We start from the raw sequence: 16,697 nt of genomic DNA, 5'->3' as shown, positions 1-16,697 counted from the left end.
TGGCAACACTGTTGTGCGTGCATACTGTACCAGCTTACAGTGGCACAAAAACAACAACAACAGCAACTTTATCAGAAACTGATGAGATGAAACATTTTTTTTTCTATTTTTCTTTTCGTTTTATTATTGAAATTTATTTGTAATTTAGGTGGTCAGTGTGTGAATGCATGTATACAAATACAAAATGTATTGCTTAAATGTGTGTGTGTGTTTGCTTGTGTGGATGGGATAAAGGGGAATAGTTTTTCTTTTTCCTTCTTTTTTAGCAGAATTTCCAACGATTGCCGCACTCGTTGCACATGACGAAGGTGGTCATCGGTTCGTCGGCGGATCTGGTCTGGAGCTGGTTGTAGGTGCAGTTGCGCTTTTTGCACTTGCCACACTTTAGGAGATCGGTCTTGGTGCCTTGCACTGTGGCTAGTTGGGCATCGTTGATCGCTTCCTTGACGAACTTCTCCCGGAGCTTCTTCATCTCATCGCTGGCCATCTCCTCGGGCGTCATTTTGGCTAGCTGCTTGGCAGAGACGGCACCGCACATGAAATTGCCGCGCAGCCCGGGATTCTTTGGATCCTTCAGATTGGCGACACGCGATCGAATCCGATTCTTGTACTTCATATCCGTATTCTTGAACTCCATGTAGATGGCATCCTCCAGTTCGGCGGCCATTTCCTCCGGTTCCGCACAGCCGTCGGGCACCTCGCCCATCTTTAGGGCCGTCGCCAACATTTCGCGGCATTTGAGACGCACTGCATCTTTCATGCCACCACCGCCACCCGATGGGAATGTGGTCTGTGCCGAGGATGCCGACGACGATGACGTCGACGACGATGACGATGAGGATTTTTTCTCCTCACGCTTATCCTTTACCGTTGATGAGGAGTTGCTGCCACTCGATGATTTCTCCTTGTTGGCCAATGAATTTGATTTGCCGGCACTTGAGGATTTATTGTTGTTGCTGGCGGCGCCGCCACTCTCCTTGTTCGAGGCGCCTCCACTCTCCTTGGCGGCGGTACCTCCGCTCTCTTTGGGCGTTTGGTTACCGGCGGCGGCGGGTGGCGCTGGGCTAGCCAGGAATCGCTTCCAGTTCTTGATGAGCGTCTTGGCCAGTGCGATGACCTCGTCATCTTTGCTGCTCTTCCGCAGCTCATTCACCGTCATCCCGATGCGCGTCTTTGTCAATATCTCCAGATTAATGTTCAGCGTTTGCAGCGCTTTCAGCAAGTCCAGCGCCTGCTCCTGTCCCTATACAAAATAAACACACAAAATTATTCATTTCAATTGATCTATTTCATTATTTTACTCACGGCTCCATCGCTGGACGTGGATATTTTGCCGATTTTCTTTTGGATGCGGAACACTTCGTCCTCGACGCTCATTTTGACAGCCGCTCGCTGAGTGGGGAACAGTGAGAGAACACAGAGGTTATGTTTGCTGACTTTTGAGTACGTTTTGATTTTGAGTTTTAGGCGGTTACTAGAATATATTTGGCATAAATGGACTATTACATTGATTTCCCTCCAATAAATGTTGTTTACTAATTTTTCTTTTATGTATTCCCAAGAGTTGCGTCGTTCAGTTCTGGATCTAGTTCTAGTTAATGATTCTTAACGCAACAGTGTCATTTGGCGTTTAACATTTTGTGTATTTTTGCTGCTCAAGCCTACGGTCACATTAACACGCTCTGACATTTACCGGTAGTCATTAACCACGTTGTGTTTTAAACGTCGAGTGTAGCGAAGTTTGTTACTTAATTCGACTTTTCTCGTGTTTTTTCGGAAAATAATAATTAACAGTTGCCTTTTCGGTGAGTAGACAAAGTGTTCTTGTGCGATGTGAACTAAAATCACTTCATTTTTAATCAATTTAATCAAAGCTAATTTAAAGAGCTTGCAGTGTGAATAGATAAATGTAAAAGTATATATGTGCACTTAATACGTTAATTAATGAGTATGTATGTGTGTATAATAATGTGCATTTCACTTCATAAAATGCAGTTCACAAATGAGTTTTCGATGAGATCTCTTCATATCCTTTTTTCCCCACTTTTCGCGTCGCTTCCGACTTGCAATTCACCGTTAAACTTTAGGATTGTCAGCAGACCCACCAATTGGCTGTGTTTGCTGCAAAATTTTAATTTAGTATGTAACGATAATAAGTGACAACCCTGGAATCACTGCAAAACGAAAATGTTCCTCGATTCTTTTCTGTTCCATTCTTTCGTAATTTTGTAACTCTTTCATTCCGATTTTTCAGTCATCGAGCTTACGGCTTTTAGTGTAAGAAGTGCCGATATAACACATTTAAAGGCGAGTGACAAACAATAACAGCAATTTTAAATAAAAACATTCCATTTTCGAAAAGTGACCCAAAATCTTAATAGCCAGTGTATCAAATGTTAAAAATGCAATTATTTTTACCTTCTTTTTGTATTTTGTGTTGCTCATTGACAAATTTTGTTTCGTTTTTCTTGTGCTCAGTCGTTTTCATAAATAAAACTAGCGATAAACTAAAAACAGATCTTAATACTATATGAACTTAATGTCAAAGACTGCAAGGTTATAGATTTAAATTTATCCGTATATCTGTCGTAGCAATTTTAACAGTTCATTTTAAATAAGCATGTTGTGAAAATATTATATATATAAAATGTTTGTTTTAAATTGTCTTTATTATTTTCATCAACATTTCAAGAAACTTGGTTTAATTTTTCTATTTTATTCTATTGTTTTGATTTCAACAGCATTTTCATATTATGTTAAATGCCGATTATAACATTTTAGTATATTTTATGTACAATTTGGGAATTTCTACGGCGGTCACACTGGCTTGTGCCAAAAGTCAAAAAATAGGCGGCCAAATTAATATTTTAGGATGTGGATGCATGTGCATATAAGAAAGTTGTTTATATATGTAGATATTTATGTGTATATGATTACATATATACAATACAATAATGGCCCATTTAGAATTTTAATGAATTTGACTCCTAAATGTGCCTCTAAAACTGTGAATTATACTTGTATGCATTCAGATATTTAAATATTTTATAAAAATATGTTTGAAAAGTAGACTGCGTCGTTTTCTTATAGAAATCACCTGGATAGTAAAATTAAAAGTTAATTTGGTATATGGATCAAACTCATAAAAAAGAAAATTAGATAAAATGATGGCTAATTGGCCAATTAATTATAGTACTATTATTCTCTAAATGAAACACGACTAGAAAGTTTTTGTGTGTTTTTTTTATTTTTATCAAATAATTTTTTTTTATTTTAAATATTTTTTTTCCTTGTTTTAAACGATTTTTTGCCCAACGTTTTGTTGAATTGGGTTTGTTTTGTTCCATTCTTTGGGGTCAAAATACAATACAATATTAGTCAAAAAATGTATCTTGTATTTGTTTTTTTTTTTTATCCCGTTTGTTTTGTTTTTGGATTTGTTCTTTTCTAAGTGTTTAGTCGTAAAATTTTTTTTGCCATTTCATATAAGTTTTGTTTGTTCATCAATACCAACGTTTTTACTCATACTTATGTATGTTTGTATATAATATACATATTTAATTGTAAAAGCATTTAATTTTACAGGTCTTACAGGATTTTGGTTTTCTTGAATTACTGCTGAATATTTCTCGTTTGTATTTTTTGTAAGCTATTTTCCCAACTGATTTTATCATAAGTCGCGCCTGTGTGTGTGTGTTTGTATAACTCTACTTATTAAGGTTTTCATATATATATTTTTGCTCCAATAGTTAATTTAAATTTTTTATTTCTCTTTTTTAATAAGGCTTAAATTTAAATTGTTTCTTTTTCAGTGTGTGTGTGTGTTTGTGTGTGTGTGTTGCGATTAAATTTATTATAAATGATGCACATAATTTGCTTTATAATTAATGTAATAGAGTTTGCATCAAAGCGATATATGTATATATATTTATTATATATATATAGTTTTTTTTTTTGTAAGAAACACAATTACAAGATTTCAACACTTAATATTCCTTTTGTATTTTTCTTCTCTACTGAGTTTTTTGCCTTTGTGTATACATTTTTTTTGTTGTTTTTTCCTTTTGTTCATTTATTAATTTTTAAAATACAATTGTAACACAGTAAAAATTAAAAAAAATCAATTTTTATATGAGGCTATGCATATAAAAATGTTCAACAAAAATATATGTAAGTTTAGTATGCGTGTGTGTGTGAGTGTGTGTAGTTAATGAAAATGCTCTTTTAAAAACTGCCTCCATAAATGAGAAACTCAGGCCACAGTTCGTGATGTTTTTTTTTTGATTTTATATTTCTGATATCTCATTTTGTCACTAGCGGACTGTAATTTTTTTATGTTTATATGTATATGTACATATATATTTGTATATGTGTGTGATTTTAAATGACTTGATTGACTTGTTAAGATAGTAAATGAAGGAAGAAATTAAAAGAGAGAACCAACAAATTTTTACAATGTGTTATTTTTTAGAAATAGAAACTTTGCTCTTCAGTTTTTTTTCTTTTATGTTTTTTGCTCTAAATTGCTTTGCTTAGATTTACAGTTTGGTTTTTTTTTGTTTTTCTCTCGTTATCTTTTTTTAATATTATTTATTATATGTATGTTTATAATTATTATTTTCTCATTTGCCATCTGCTTTTTTTTTTAATGTTGTCTGTTATTGTTGTTGAATTTTGTTTTTGTTGCTTTTGGCTTTGGCTGCGCTGCAACCGCTTACAGTTCTCAATTGATGTGTGGGTGTGAGTATGCTTGTGTGTGGGTGATATTGGTAACCTGATTCCTCTTCTAATACAGACACCAAACTCTAAAATTGAATGCACTTCCCGGCGCCTGCAACAAACAGCAGCAGCAGCGAAGCGCCCCTCCTCATCCCTTCTCCCCCATCTATCCTTTTTCCTCTGTCTGCTTAGGCGAGCGTGGGGAATTGGCGTTCATCGTTGACCTTGGGTGCAGCATTCTGTTGCCGCTCATTGCCAAAACGCTTGCCAGCATGTCCACCACCGATGCCACCGCCCATTCCACGACGCTCAATTGGCGGCCGATTGCCGCCCTCGGCACGAACGGATGGTCCACCGCCGCCAACAGCATTGCTGCCACCTTCGGCATTGGCATGGGTGGCGCCACCACCGCTGCCGCCGCCGCCTTGTTGTCCACCACCTTGTTGTCCGCGATTGCCCTCGTTGCGTGGTCCGCCACCACCACCACGGGGTCCGCCACGTCCGCGTCCACCGAAACCACCACCGCCGCCGCGACGACCATCATTGAAATTGAATTGAATGTCAAGGACGCGCTGCTGGCGGCCAACGCGCTGCGGATACATGGCAGGATCGTATTCAAGTTCCTCTTCGCTTTCGTTCTCCTTCTTCTTGGTGTTGTTCAGCACAATCATTTTCTTCCATTGCGATGTGTCCTCGCCTGAAAGAAAGCATTGCCAGATTGTGTGATTACTCAAATTGATCTCTCTTAAATCTTCTATTTGTACCCACCTTCGCCCGCTTTGCGTATGTTGAACTTGGGCTTAATGCGCTGTTGCTGCTGCGCTTTCCATTCATCCAGGGTCAGCTCTTTGGTCTCCTCCTCTGCCGGTGGCTGCTGCTCGCCCGATTGCTCATTTCCAGATTCGTCGGCCTTGTTGCCACCCTCAGTAGTAGTAGTATTGTTGTTGTTAGTCGCATTTGTCTCGCCACCGCCGGCCTCGCTGCTCTTGTTCACATCATCGATGGCCTCCTTAACGGATCCCCAGTTGTGGGCGCCAGCTCCGTCGCGTTTGTCAACAGCCTTAACACCTGTGTTTGCATTTTTAATATTTTAATTAATTATTCGTTTTAATTGTTATATATACATATTTAATGCAGTTCTAAATTTTTATCCATATTTCAGCCTACTTTTTCAGAAGACGCACAACAACTAAAACTTTGACAGTTTTAACTATATGCGAATTGCAACAGAAAAAAAATTACTTACATTTTGATTATTCTTACGGCAACAAAAGAAAAATCTTGTAACTTTATTTTCGGGCAACCCACAAAGGTAAGTTGCAAATGAAACTAATCAGTTTTCGTAGATTGTGCAAGTTAAGATTTAGATATCGAGAAGACTTTAATGTTATCAATTGAAAATGTACGCTTTTTTATGCATACAGTTTGAGGGAATTTTCGAAAGATCTCGAATGCAAAATACGTTTTTGGCGTGAGTGTTTTTCAAGTTAAAAAGAAATATCTACTGCAACTTTGAAACTTTTGTGGCTTTCTTGGTAACCACACAAGAATTATAGATAAGTAGTAATCGGAACAGACACACACACACACACTTATACATACATACACTCATACACAATGTGCCCTCCGTCATTATCATCATAATAATGTTGTTCCATGGCGTGGAAAACTGAGTGGGCCTCCACACACACATACATATATATATATACATAAAATGGGGGGGCCGGTGGGAGGGGGGTGGCTCTGAAGAAGAAGCAAACTATTTTTAAACATATTTCTATACAACATATTGAGAAAAATAGAAATGTGCGTTTAATTTAGTTTGTGCCTCGTTTTTGCCTGTTTTTTTTTTTTTAATGTTTTCTCGATATCATTTAGAGAATGTAAATTTCAACAGCATTTGTAAAAGTTATTTATTTTTGTTATTGCTTAGCCAGTTGTTTTTGGGGTTAGGGTATATCTCGTTATATATATACTCACCAGTTTTGTCTGAGCCAGATTGACGATCAAATTCACGTTTGCGATTGCCTCCCTCAAAATTGCGATTCTGACGCGGTGGACGATCACCGTTATTGCCAAAGCCGCCGCCGCTGCCGCCTGTGTTGCGATATGGTCGAGGATTGCCATCGGCAGCGTTGCCAGAGTTGCCACCTGGAGCGCCATTTTCGCGCACGTTGCGGCGATTGTTGCGCTGCTCGCGCGTTACCTCCCCACCGCTGCTACCGCCGCCAACGTTCTGTTGACGAAAATTGACATTGCGTTGTTGTTGTTGCTGCTGCTGCTGCCCTTGACCAGTTTCACGTGTTTTGCCAGCAGCGGCTCCGCCAGCATTGCGCGCAGCGACAGCAGCCCCACCTTGCTTGTTGTTGTTGAATTTGTCATTGTTGTTGCCACCGCCAGTTGCACTATTTTTCTTGCCATCATTCTTGTTGAGCGCACCTGGTTTGTTTTCCTTTTCGGCTTGATTTGGCTTCTTCGTGGTTGTGGCTGCTGCTGCCGCTTTTGGTACCTTTGCAGTTGGCGCCGTTTTTGTGGTCGCTGCCGCTGCTGCGGCGACCGTCGCTGGCTGCTGCTTCTTCTTGGCCGCGACAAGATTATCTAATGGATCGCTAACATCGTCTTCCATGAACAAAAGTTCATAACGATTTTTACCGGCACTATCCATGTTGCTGCTGCTGCTGCTCCTCCGCCTCTTTTTACAACAATTTATTTACCAAATTGATTTTTCCACACACGACGGTTTCTATGCGAAAATCACACACAGAATTTCACAGAGTTTCTGTCAGAAAAAAAACTCGTGTGTTTTCGTCGCTGCTGCTGCGCCTGTATTTTTGTTGGTGTATGCGTGCGTGTGTGTGTGTGTGTGTATGAGCGAGTGTATGCGTGCGTGCGTGTGAGTGGGAATAGAAATACGTTTTTTTTTTTAGTCTTTGCTTTTTGCTATTTTTTCGTCGTGTGGTTGCCTGGCTGCGCTCTAACCTTAATTTTCTGCGTTTCTGCTTTGGCTGCTACACACAAACATGCACATATACATATACATATACATATACTACTCAAGCGCACATGTGTTCTACTACCAGAGAAGGCAAGGCGAAAAAACCAAGCACAAGCAGGCAAGCATGCTGTGTATACATACACAGAACAGAGCAACTCACGTTTTTCGCATTAACAGAGTTGTTGCGCCGCAAAATTAACATGCGTGCGTGCTCGTGCTCGTTTTGCGTCTTTTGGCCGTTCGCTGCGAATGGCACTGTTTTTAGTGCACTGCCAGAGTTGCTGCTTAAGCGTTATTTTTTAAATTTGTAAGCACTAAAATGCTTTTTAGTGTACCGATTTTCACACATTCGTTTTCCTATTTGCAGTAAACACCTAATTACGGGAACACCATGTCTGACTTTGAAAATGAGGTAAGCTATAATTTAATTAACGTAGTTTGTTAGCTTGAGTCGCCTACAAACGATTTTGAACCACAGATCGATGGTGATGGCAACCTAGTTGGTGGACATCTTGACGAAGCAGAAGAAGCCACAGTTGGCGGCGGTGGGTATCGCGAACCTCGCGATGACGGAGGAGATGGCAGTGGCGGTGGCTTTCATCGCGGCCGTCGTGAGAATGACGGAGGAGATGGCGGTGGTGGTGGCTATCGTGGACGCCGTGGTGGAGGAGAAGGCGGTGGCTATCGCGGACGTCGCGACGATGATGAAGGTGGCAGGGGTGACATCAAAGAGAACGGTAAGCTTTCATTAATAAAAAATAATCTATTTACACGTCATTGGAGAAATTTCGAAAGCAGAAAAGTAATAAAATCTTGAGCATTTTGATAAATGATCAAAAACGTAGTATTTTATAAATAGGAATACAATTTAGACGTGAGCAGATGGACTTTGGTCTAGCTCTAGGAGGGTACATATCTAATCCTTCGCTTTTCCATCAAGTTCCGGAAACTAAAATCAGATTTGAAATTGTTAAGCAATCGAAATAACGTTTTAGTTTATATGTTGTTTTGTAGTTAATCTTAAGTTGTAATCAAGGACGAGGGTCAACTTTATTGTTTGTATATTGTACATTGTGCCATGTACTGTTCAGCTCCTCCTCTGCATGCCATGTAACTATAAGTATATATGTGAGTGTATGTCGTTCTACTTCTTGTATCGCCCTCCCCCCGTCCCACACACAATTATTTAACAACGACGCGAGTGAGCAGTGCTACAACAGCTACAATGCTGCGGACTGCGAGTGCCGAAGAGCCACGATGCGGAAACAGTGCTGGCATTTGTTGAGCAACTTGACGACCCCCATAAAATGTGCGAGCAGCCGCTGGTCAAGTTGCGGGAACAACGCGACTATCTGATGACCTCCTTTCATCAGCTGGTGACCAGCGAGTGGGAGTCACAAATGGAGACGGACCGTAAGCAGCGTCAGCAAAGGTTGACGGCAATGCGACAGGCTGTTGATAGCTCGGATCGTGTCTTGGCAGAGATGAATCAATTTCTCGCCGAGATTGATGGTGAACTGCAGCAGGCACATGCGCAAATCCAGCGACTCGACTCACCTCGACAACTACGCTTCACTAATGACACATGTGTGGTGCCAGGCCCAGAACTGACAACAAACACAACTACAACAGCAACAACAGCAACAACAACAACACCAAAAACAACAACAGCAACAGGAACAAAAATATCGAGAATTTCAATACGACATCAAAGAGAAGCTTTTAATGATGACTTATCGCCGCCAATAATAGCAAATGTTGAACGTATTCTAAATCTGGTGAGAACTGCGGCTAATAATTATGTGCTAAATGGTGGCATTGTGATGACACCTTCAATGGAAACACCAACAGCAACTCCACGAGAGCAACAACAATTTCCGGTACGTTTTCTATCCGAGAATTTTATGCGTTTGCACGAAATGCGTGGAATGCGCCCTTATATGGTCAGTGAACTACACCAAGAGTTGCAATTGCCTAACACCAGCGGATTGGCGGATTTGTTGTTGTGTGCCAGACAACCACAAGCAATGGAATTATCATTTCTGGCAACAGTCGATAGGCAAGAGCAACAGCAGCAGGAGCAGCATCAGGCAACAAGCAGCTTGTTCCAAAATCCACTGCGCCAGATTACACCAGATAAGCCGAGGATGTTGCCGTTTAACTCGAATGCCAGTGTTGGAGCTGCTGCAACGCCACTGAATAGCATCAATGCCGACAATATCACACCTGCTCTCGGCAACAGGCAACACAACACCAGTGATGAGTATGCACAACTGTCCCTCTATATATATATATATGCCCTATAATCATATCTCTACTCCCTAACTCATCTATCTTACCTTATGAGGCGTCTTCTGTTGCCGGCATTCGATTTGTTGGCACTTTCTTTTTTTTTTGTTCACACACACCACAAATACAAACACGTTTTGTTTAAACTTATTAATTTTATTTTGACACTTATTCGAAACATTGATAAGCAGCTACTATATACAACAAATGAGTTATATTCGCTTTTGACTTGCTGTGAAGCTTCAATCAAAATCAATCAATCATGTGCAATCTTTCAGTCAATCAATATGTTTGCTTGGGTATCACTTATCGCAAATAATGATGAAGTTGTTTTTAATCCTTTCAAGTTCATTTCTGACTTAAGAGCATTTGTAATGTAGTCCTGAGACCGTCGATATCGATATGGCTGGCTATATAATTGTTAATTTTTTCCTTGATCTTATTAAATATTATTATTACACTCTACCTGTCATCCTCATCCGTCTAGTAATGGCCTTGGCCCATGTTAAATTATTCGATATCTTTCTGAATTTTATGCAATTCGCTGAATATGCACATGTCTGTGAGCTAGAAAATCAATATAATCAATAAGCGCCAATCGACGAGAACTGTATATAACTGTTGCATTTTAAAGCTAGAGTCTTGTTGGCGATCTTCGTGAAAGAACCTGAAAATCGATAATGCCTATCACAGTTTTTGAGCTCAAGTAATCAAACTGGAACCGCCTTCATGTATCGATGTATATTTCAAGCCACTCCCACTCCCGTCTCTAAATCGATAAAACTGCATAAAAGCTTGACTCATCAAACTTGTTTTTTTATTAACTAATTGGAAACCTTTGCTTTTCCCGATTCTCTCTGCTGATGACGACAATTGTCACAAAACACTCACAGAACACTCACAAAACACTCGCAAAACACTCACAGAACACTCACAGAACACTCACATAACACTCACACAATTTACAGCCTACCATCGATGCCGCTAACGTCTGCCGGTAATCAGGAACACAATTTAACAGACGAAGATTTCCGGATGGCTACAATGCCGCCGCTGCCACCATTGTCACCGGATGCGGAGCCCAATGGACCAATGCCAATTTCAATGCCAATGCCAATTACGGCATCAGATGAGCAAAGTGCTCTGGAACACAATGTATCTATGTCGCTGATGTGGAGGTCACGTGCGCTGCAGGCATCGACGCCACTGACATCGTATCGCATCCAATTGCCGGCCATCGATGAGGAGCCGCACCAACTGCAGCGACAAGGTGCCGGGACTCCGACAATGGGACGTATGCCTGACTTGATCCAAGAGTTACAGGAAGATGCAATTGGAACAGCATCAATAATTCTTCCACCCTTGCCGCGTGATTGGGCCTCTATTTTTCGACCACGCGAAGCAATTCCAAATTATGCCGAGCAGCAACCAGGTCGCAGACGTCGACGCAGACGTCGAGCGGCAGGTGGGGGAGCAACAGCAGAAGCCGAAGGAGCGGCAGCAACAGCACGGACTACTCTCGAGCACATAGAGGCTACCGAGCCACCGAGCAATGATGAAATTGCGATCGAATTTTTGTCCAATCTTTTCCAGACCGCCTGGGAACAGGCAGAGCCACCAACACTAATGCAACAAGCGACGGCCGCCGTAGTCGAAGATGTACCAGAGGCGACACAAATGAGGGAATCAGTTGTAGCATTGCCCATGATGAGCCCAAATGAGCTACCGGAAAGGCCCATAGTGACGTCAATTGAATACATTTACCAACCAGGAATGGCAGCTCAGTACCATCTCGCCGCGCAACCAGCAGCAAATACTACGCCCATCGAATTTCAAAATTCACCAATAATAACAACCACAAACGTTGGTCAGCCCAGCTCGATGGAGGAGGAGGAACAGCTGTTGCAGCAGACACAGCAACAGCAGCAGCAGATTATTGATCAATCTAATCGCTTATCGGAAGATCTCAGCTATATAGTGCAGCACAAGCACATGCTGCGACTGATGGTCGACCACCAGAAGCAACTAAGCGATGAGCAGCAGCAGGAAGATCGCCAACGCAATTGTTGCAATCATGATAACACCGAAGACGATTCAAATAATAGCAATACGGAGGAGAGCAACACTCAATTTCGTTCAATGCCTGCCCAATATACGTATGATCCGCAAATTATATTGAATATGCCCGAGATGAAGCGACGCGTCATCCATGACCTGATGGCTGCCATCATCATGCAGCCAACAGTAGACATGCGTTCCAATGACTTTATCAAGACTCGCATGGAGGCGGCAATTGCATTTCGAGTGCTGCTCGATTTGAAGGCGGCCAACATTGTTAGTCTTAGCGCTGATGCTCGATTTGCATCGCTTCTTTAAGCTTACCTCTGGTTGAAATACTTTTAAAATCGATTTAATTTTTCTTTTTTATTTTAGTTTTTAATCGACTTTTTTCTCATATTTAGAAACTTAGCATTATTAAATATTAATTGTCTACTTAAGTATAAAAAATATTTTGTATATTCTTCAGTTTTCCATAGTTTCTTAATCTATAATTTGTAGAAAACATTTATTCGAACCACGTGCCTTATGGCACCTTATGGGATATCTTTCTCTGCGGAATTGATTTCTTTTATAAATAGTTTTTGCCATCAATATTTGATTTAGTATTGTAGTAGTATTAGTATCTTTCAATCCAATAACTTTAATGTAACTTTTGAAAACAAGTTTTAAAGTGTTTTTTTTTTTTAATAATTTGTAATCGATTTAAACATAATTGGAGAATAACATGATTTTTTTTAATGATTTCAATGAATAATTATAATAATTTGTATTTTCTTCTGTTTCCATAACTTCTATATAATTATAATTTATAATATTTTATAGAAAACATGAATTTGAACCAGCTGCCAATGCTTTGGAATATATTTCACGTCAGAATTAATTTCTTTAAAAAATAATTCTCGCAGCTACTAACAATATTAGTTTAAATATATGCTTAAAATGTTTCAATCTAATAATTTAAATTTAATCATTTAATTCCCTTTGATTCTCATATTTTTAGAGATTTGTGTATCCAACTAATTTTTGTAGAAAGCATTTATCTGGAATACTTGAAATTTTATGGAATATTTATTTTTGTGAATTTATATATATGAAAAATAGTTTCAAGAACTGTTAACTAAATGTGAATTTGTTAAAATTATATTTTAATTTTATGTTACACTTTTATGTACATTTATTTCAATGAATTTTTGCGTTTATTTATATATCTCATCTCATACATATTATAATAATAAATTATTTTTGTCGCATTTTATATCGATTGTGATTGTTATGGAGTCTTAACTGTCTTAAACTGTGTATTGTGTTGAAATCAATTTTGAATTACATATTTCTGTTGCTTGTATGTTGGAGTATAATTCCAAACCCAAAAAATTTAAGTGGATATAAAAAAATGGAAAAAATTAGAATCTAGACACTTTAGGAGCTAGACACTTTTGAAACATTATTTTTTTATATTCTATCTCATATCTCGAGTCCAAATCCAACAGGTGATCACCGTCGTGGTGGAGGACGCAACGATGGCTTTAAGGGTGGTGAACGTCACCGTTGCGACGATAACGATTTGAACAATAACCACAATGATGACGGCGGCGAGAATGGTGAGAAAAAAGCAAGGGAGTTCTATATACCGCCTGAACCGACCAACGATGAGACCGAGATGTTTAGCACCGCCATTTCATCGGGCATCAACTTCTCAAAGTACGATAATATCCCTATTAAGGTGAGCGCATAACAACTAAATCCAATAGCGGTTACAGTAACAAATTTCTTGTGCAGGTGACTGGCGATAATGTTCCGAAGCCGATTAGAAGCTTTGAGGGCGCCCAATTGCGTAGCATTGTGCTGAACAATGTGATCAAGTCGGGCTACAAAGTGCCCACGCCGATTCAGAAGGTGTCAATGCCTGTGATTAGCGAGGGACGTGATCTGATGGCCTGTGCCCAGACTGGCTCGGGCAAAACGGCCGCCTTTCTGCTGCCGATGATCTGCAAACTGCTGGACGAGGTTGACAACGTGGAGATAGGTAAGCCGCAGGCGGTGATTGTGTCACCGACTCGTGAGCTCGCTATCCAGATCTTCCACGAGGCCAGAAAGTTTGCGTTCACCTCATATCTGAAGATAAGCATCGTTTACGGCGGCACTTCAGTTAAATATCAAAACGAGTGCATCACCAAAGGCTGCCATCTGCTGATTGCCACACCGGGTCGCCTGCTCGACTTTGTGGACCGCACATTCATCACGTTCGAGGCGACGCGCTTCGTCGTCCTTGACGAGGCCGATCGCATGCTGGACATGGGCTTTGCGGATAGTATGCGCAAGATTATGCAACATCAGACGATGCGTCCGGAACATCAGACTCTTATGTTCTCCGCCACATTCCCGGAGGAGATACAGCGCATGGCCGGTGAATTTCTAAACAATTACATATTCGTCGCCATTGGCGTTGTCGGCGGTGCTTGCTCCGATGTCCAGCAGACCTTTCACGAGCTCAAGAAATTTGACAAACGCTCCAAGCTAATGGTAGGACTAAATTCATTGAATTTATTACTCTTCCGGTTTTTTTTTTCTGTATTCCGGCTCAAACTATTATCGCAATAATCCCCTATTTCTATATTTATATGTTTAGTTTAGTTCAGACTTCAAGATAAAATCTTAAATATTTATTTTGTGATAATAATTTGATACTTAACATGTTTGCTGTTTGCCATAGGTGACATGGATGTCTATGTCTGTTTGGAGATCAGAATTTAGAACTCGTCTTTCGAACTATTGTTCCTATAGCAGCAATATAATTTAGCTGTCTGTTTCGATCTGCTAATACATATAATTAGACAGACCATTGAGTTGTTTTTTTTTTTCTTCCAATTGAATGCAAATTCATTATTATTTTTGAGAAATTATGTGTTTTTATGTAAATGATAGTAAAGAATATACATACACGATCTGCTGCCAATTTTTTGTTATATATCATGTTATAATCTCTTACTTTTGCTTTATTTTAATTTCTATAAACTAATATATTTGAGTTTTGTTTTGTTTTTTTTTTTAGGATATATTACAAGAGGGCGCCGATGGCACCATTGTCTTTGTGGAGACAAAGCGTGGCGCTGATTTTCTCGCCTCGATCCTGTCGGAAACGAAGTTCCCGACCACCTCCATCCATGGCGATCGTCTGCAGAGTCAGCGTGAGCAGGCCTTGCGCGACTTCAAGACTGGCCACATGAAGGTGCTCATTGCCACCTCGGTGGCTGCCCGTGGTCTTGGTTAGTTCACATTGTATTCTCTAATCCAATATAAATGCACCAACTTATTGTTGTATCTCCACCACTCCACCAGATATAAAGAATGTTAAGCATGTGATTAACTATGACATGCCAAAGACTGTGGATGATTATGTGCATCGCATTGGACGCACCGGACGTGTGGGCAATAGGGGTCGTGCCACCTCCTTCTTTGATCCCAATCAAGATCGTGGCATTGCCGCCGATTTAATAAAAGTCTTGCAGGGCTCCTCTCAAGTGGTACCAGATTTCCTACAGGAAATGGGCGGCGGCGGCAGCTATTCCGACTCCCAGTTGGCGGCGTTGATGTTCGCGCTAATGTAAGTTTATTGAAAATATATATAAATAATTACAATGGTCGCTCGATTAGTAGAACTTACAGAAATTGGAAAACTCAATTTCAAGAGACTGGTTTTTTTTTTTTTCAAAACTATGAAATAAGTTTATAAATATTATGAACTTTTAAGCATACTATTGTTATTTCAATCATTGATTCTTCTTCTCGAGCGACTACTGTATTTGGTAATCGATAGTTGTTTACATAACTGCTTCTTGCCCTCTTTTTGTCCGTAGTCTTGTGCCGCAATTGCAGATAATTTGGAGAAAGAGGAGAGTTGGAGTGATTAAATTCGAATATATGCGTCCATATTTCCATATTTCTTTTGCAATGCAATGCAATGCATTCCAACTTTTACTTTCCATAAACGTAATTGAATTTTGTTTAATTATTATCAATAATCAATATCAATTATTAATAAATCAAAAAAATCTATGACATTATCAATTTGTAAAGAAAGAAATGCAATGCAAATTTTTCTGATTGCAGTTTGTTTTCATTAAGATGTGGAAAATACAGAGTTGTTGTTGCACTTCTCTGATTAGCATTTAATGTCTCTATAATTAGGCTTAAGCAGAAAAAGAAACAAATAACCTTTAAAAACAGAATCATCTTTCTGCTCTTTTAACTGCCGTCTGCAATTCAAATGCTTGCCATTTTTATTGTGCGTTTGTGTGTTGCTCTGCTCTTTCTGTTTCTGCTCTCTGCGTCATTATCTGCCGGCTTTTTGCAAGCCTGCCTGCCTGCCTGCCTGCCAGCATGCTGTTTCTTGTCCTGCACCGCTCCCTTAACGCGACGCTCTGCTCAGCTCAGCTCAGTTCAGCCATGCTACGCAGCAAGTTTCGAAAGGAGCGTATGAAAACAACAAACAACAAGAAACAAAAAGTGTAACGTTTTAGTGTTTTTGTCGCTTAACACACGCACGCACACGCGCACTACAAAATCGATAAATGAGAAACTCACCACGCTCTCTCGGCAGCTATGTTGAACTTCGTCTGCACTCAGTTGAACA

General features: G+C 39.9%; 4 protein-coding genes across 4 annotated transcripts; 2 read left to right on the top strand and 2 right to left on the bottom strand.

The window, feature by feature from the left end:
- Nucleotides 1–248: 248 nt before the first annotated feature.
- LOC6562904 (transcription elongation factor S-II) lies at nucleotides 249–1,587 on the bottom strand. The gene is made up of 3 exons (XM_001987941.3): nucleotides 1,507–1,587; nucleotides 1,306–1,392; nucleotides 249–1,243 (listed from the first exon to the last, which is right to left on the bottom strand). Exons 2-3 carry the CDS (start codon nucleotides 1,375–1,377, stop codon nucleotides 263–265), a joined length of 1,053 nt encoding a protein of 350 aa, XP_001987977.1. The 5' UTR covers nucleotides 1,378–1,392; nucleotides 1,507–1,587; the 3' UTR covers nucleotides 249–262.
- Nucleotides 1,588–1,690: 103 nt separating this feature from the next.
- On the top strand, nucleotides 1,691–16,143 carry LOC116805337 (ATP-dependent RNA helicase vasa). Its single transcript, XM_032736635.1, has 9 exons — nucleotides 1,691–1,805; nucleotides 5,882–6,031; nucleotides 8,082–8,126; nucleotides 8,193–8,451; nucleotides 13,555–13,787; nucleotides 13,844–14,587; nucleotides 15,117–15,330; nucleotides 15,404–15,668; nucleotides 15,922–16,143. Exons 3-9 carry the CDS (start codon nucleotides 8,106–8,108, stop codon nucleotides 16,121–16,123), a joined length of 1,938 nt encoding a protein of 645 aa, XP_032592526.1. The 5' UTR covers nucleotides 1,691–1,805; nucleotides 5,882–6,031; nucleotides 8,082–8,105; the 3' UTR covers nucleotides 16,124–16,143.
- LOC6562207 (RNA-binding protein cabeza) lies at nucleotides 3,267–7,777 on the bottom strand. Its single transcript, XM_001987942.3, has 4 exons — nucleotides 7,699–7,777; nucleotides 6,700–7,542; nucleotides 5,488–5,787; nucleotides 3,267–5,416 (listed from the first exon to the last, which is right to left on the bottom strand). The coding sequence occupies exons 2-4, from the start codon at nucleotides 7,382–7,384 to the stop codon at nucleotides 4,908–4,910; spliced, it is 1,494 nt and encodes a 497-aa protein (XP_001987978.1). The 5' UTR covers nucleotides 7,385–7,542; nucleotides 7,699–7,777; the 3' UTR covers nucleotides 3,267–4,907.
- On the top strand, nucleotides 10,696–12,443 carry LOC116805338 (sister chromatid cohesion protein solo). The gene has a single exon (XM_032736636.2). It carries the CDS (start codon nucleotides 10,982–10,984, stop codon nucleotides 12,377–12,379), a length of 1,398 nt encoding a protein of 465 aa, XP_032592527.1. The 5' UTR covers nucleotides 10,696–10,981; the 3' UTR covers nucleotides 12,380–12,443.
- Nucleotides 16,144–16,697: the final 554 nt, after the last annotated feature.

The sequence above is a fragment of the Drosophila grimshawi genome, unplaced genomic scaffold (genome assembly GCF_018153295.1).
Source record: "Drosophila grimshawi isolate 15287-2541.00 unplaced genomic scaffold, ASM1815329v1 contig_1377, whole genome shotgun sequence".
In the NCBI taxonomy this organism is placed as follows: Eukaryota; Metazoa; Arthropoda; class Insecta; order Diptera; family Drosophilidae; genus Drosophila; species Drosophila grimshawi.
This window is presented reverse-complemented; position numbering and strand designations above follow the sequence as displayed.

Bases quoted from the DNA above. Each gene is read 5' to 3' on its own strand.
- LOC116805338 (XM_032736636.2), top strand. From the start codon at position 10,982: ATGCCGCTAACGTCTGCCGGTAATCAGGAACACAATTTAACAGACGAA.
- LOC6562904 (XM_001987941.3), bottom strand. From the start codon at position 1,377: ATGAGCGTCGAGGACGAAGTGTTCCGCATCCAAAAGAAAATCGGCAAA. The intron at 1,244-1,305 runs GTGAGTAAAATA...TATTTTGTATAG, and splicing joins CCACGTCCAGCGATGGAGCC to GGACAGGAGCAGGCGCTGGA.
- LOC6562207 (XM_001987942.3), bottom strand. From the start codon at position 7,384: ATGGATAGTGCCGGTAAAAATCGTTATGAACTTTTGTTCATGGAAGAC. The intron at 5,788-6,699 runs GTGAGTATATAT...ATGCAAACACAG, and splicing joins ATCTGGCTCAGACAAAACTG to GTGTTAAGGCTGTTGACAAA. The intron at 5,417-5,487 runs GTGGGTACAAAT...GCTTTCTTTCAG, and splicing joins CATACGCAAAGCGGGCGAAG to GCGAGGACACATCGCAATGG.
- LOC116805337 (XM_032736635.1), top strand. From the start codon at position 8,106: ATGTCTGACTTTGAAAATGAG. The intron at 8,127-8,192 runs GTAAGCTATAAT...TTTGAACCACAG, and splicing joins TGTCTGACTTTGAAAATGAG to ATCGATGGTGATGGCAACCT. The intron at 8,452-13,554 runs GTAAGCTTTCAT...CAAATCCAACAG, and splicing joins GGGTGACATCAAAGAGAACG to GTGATCACCGTCGTGGTGGA.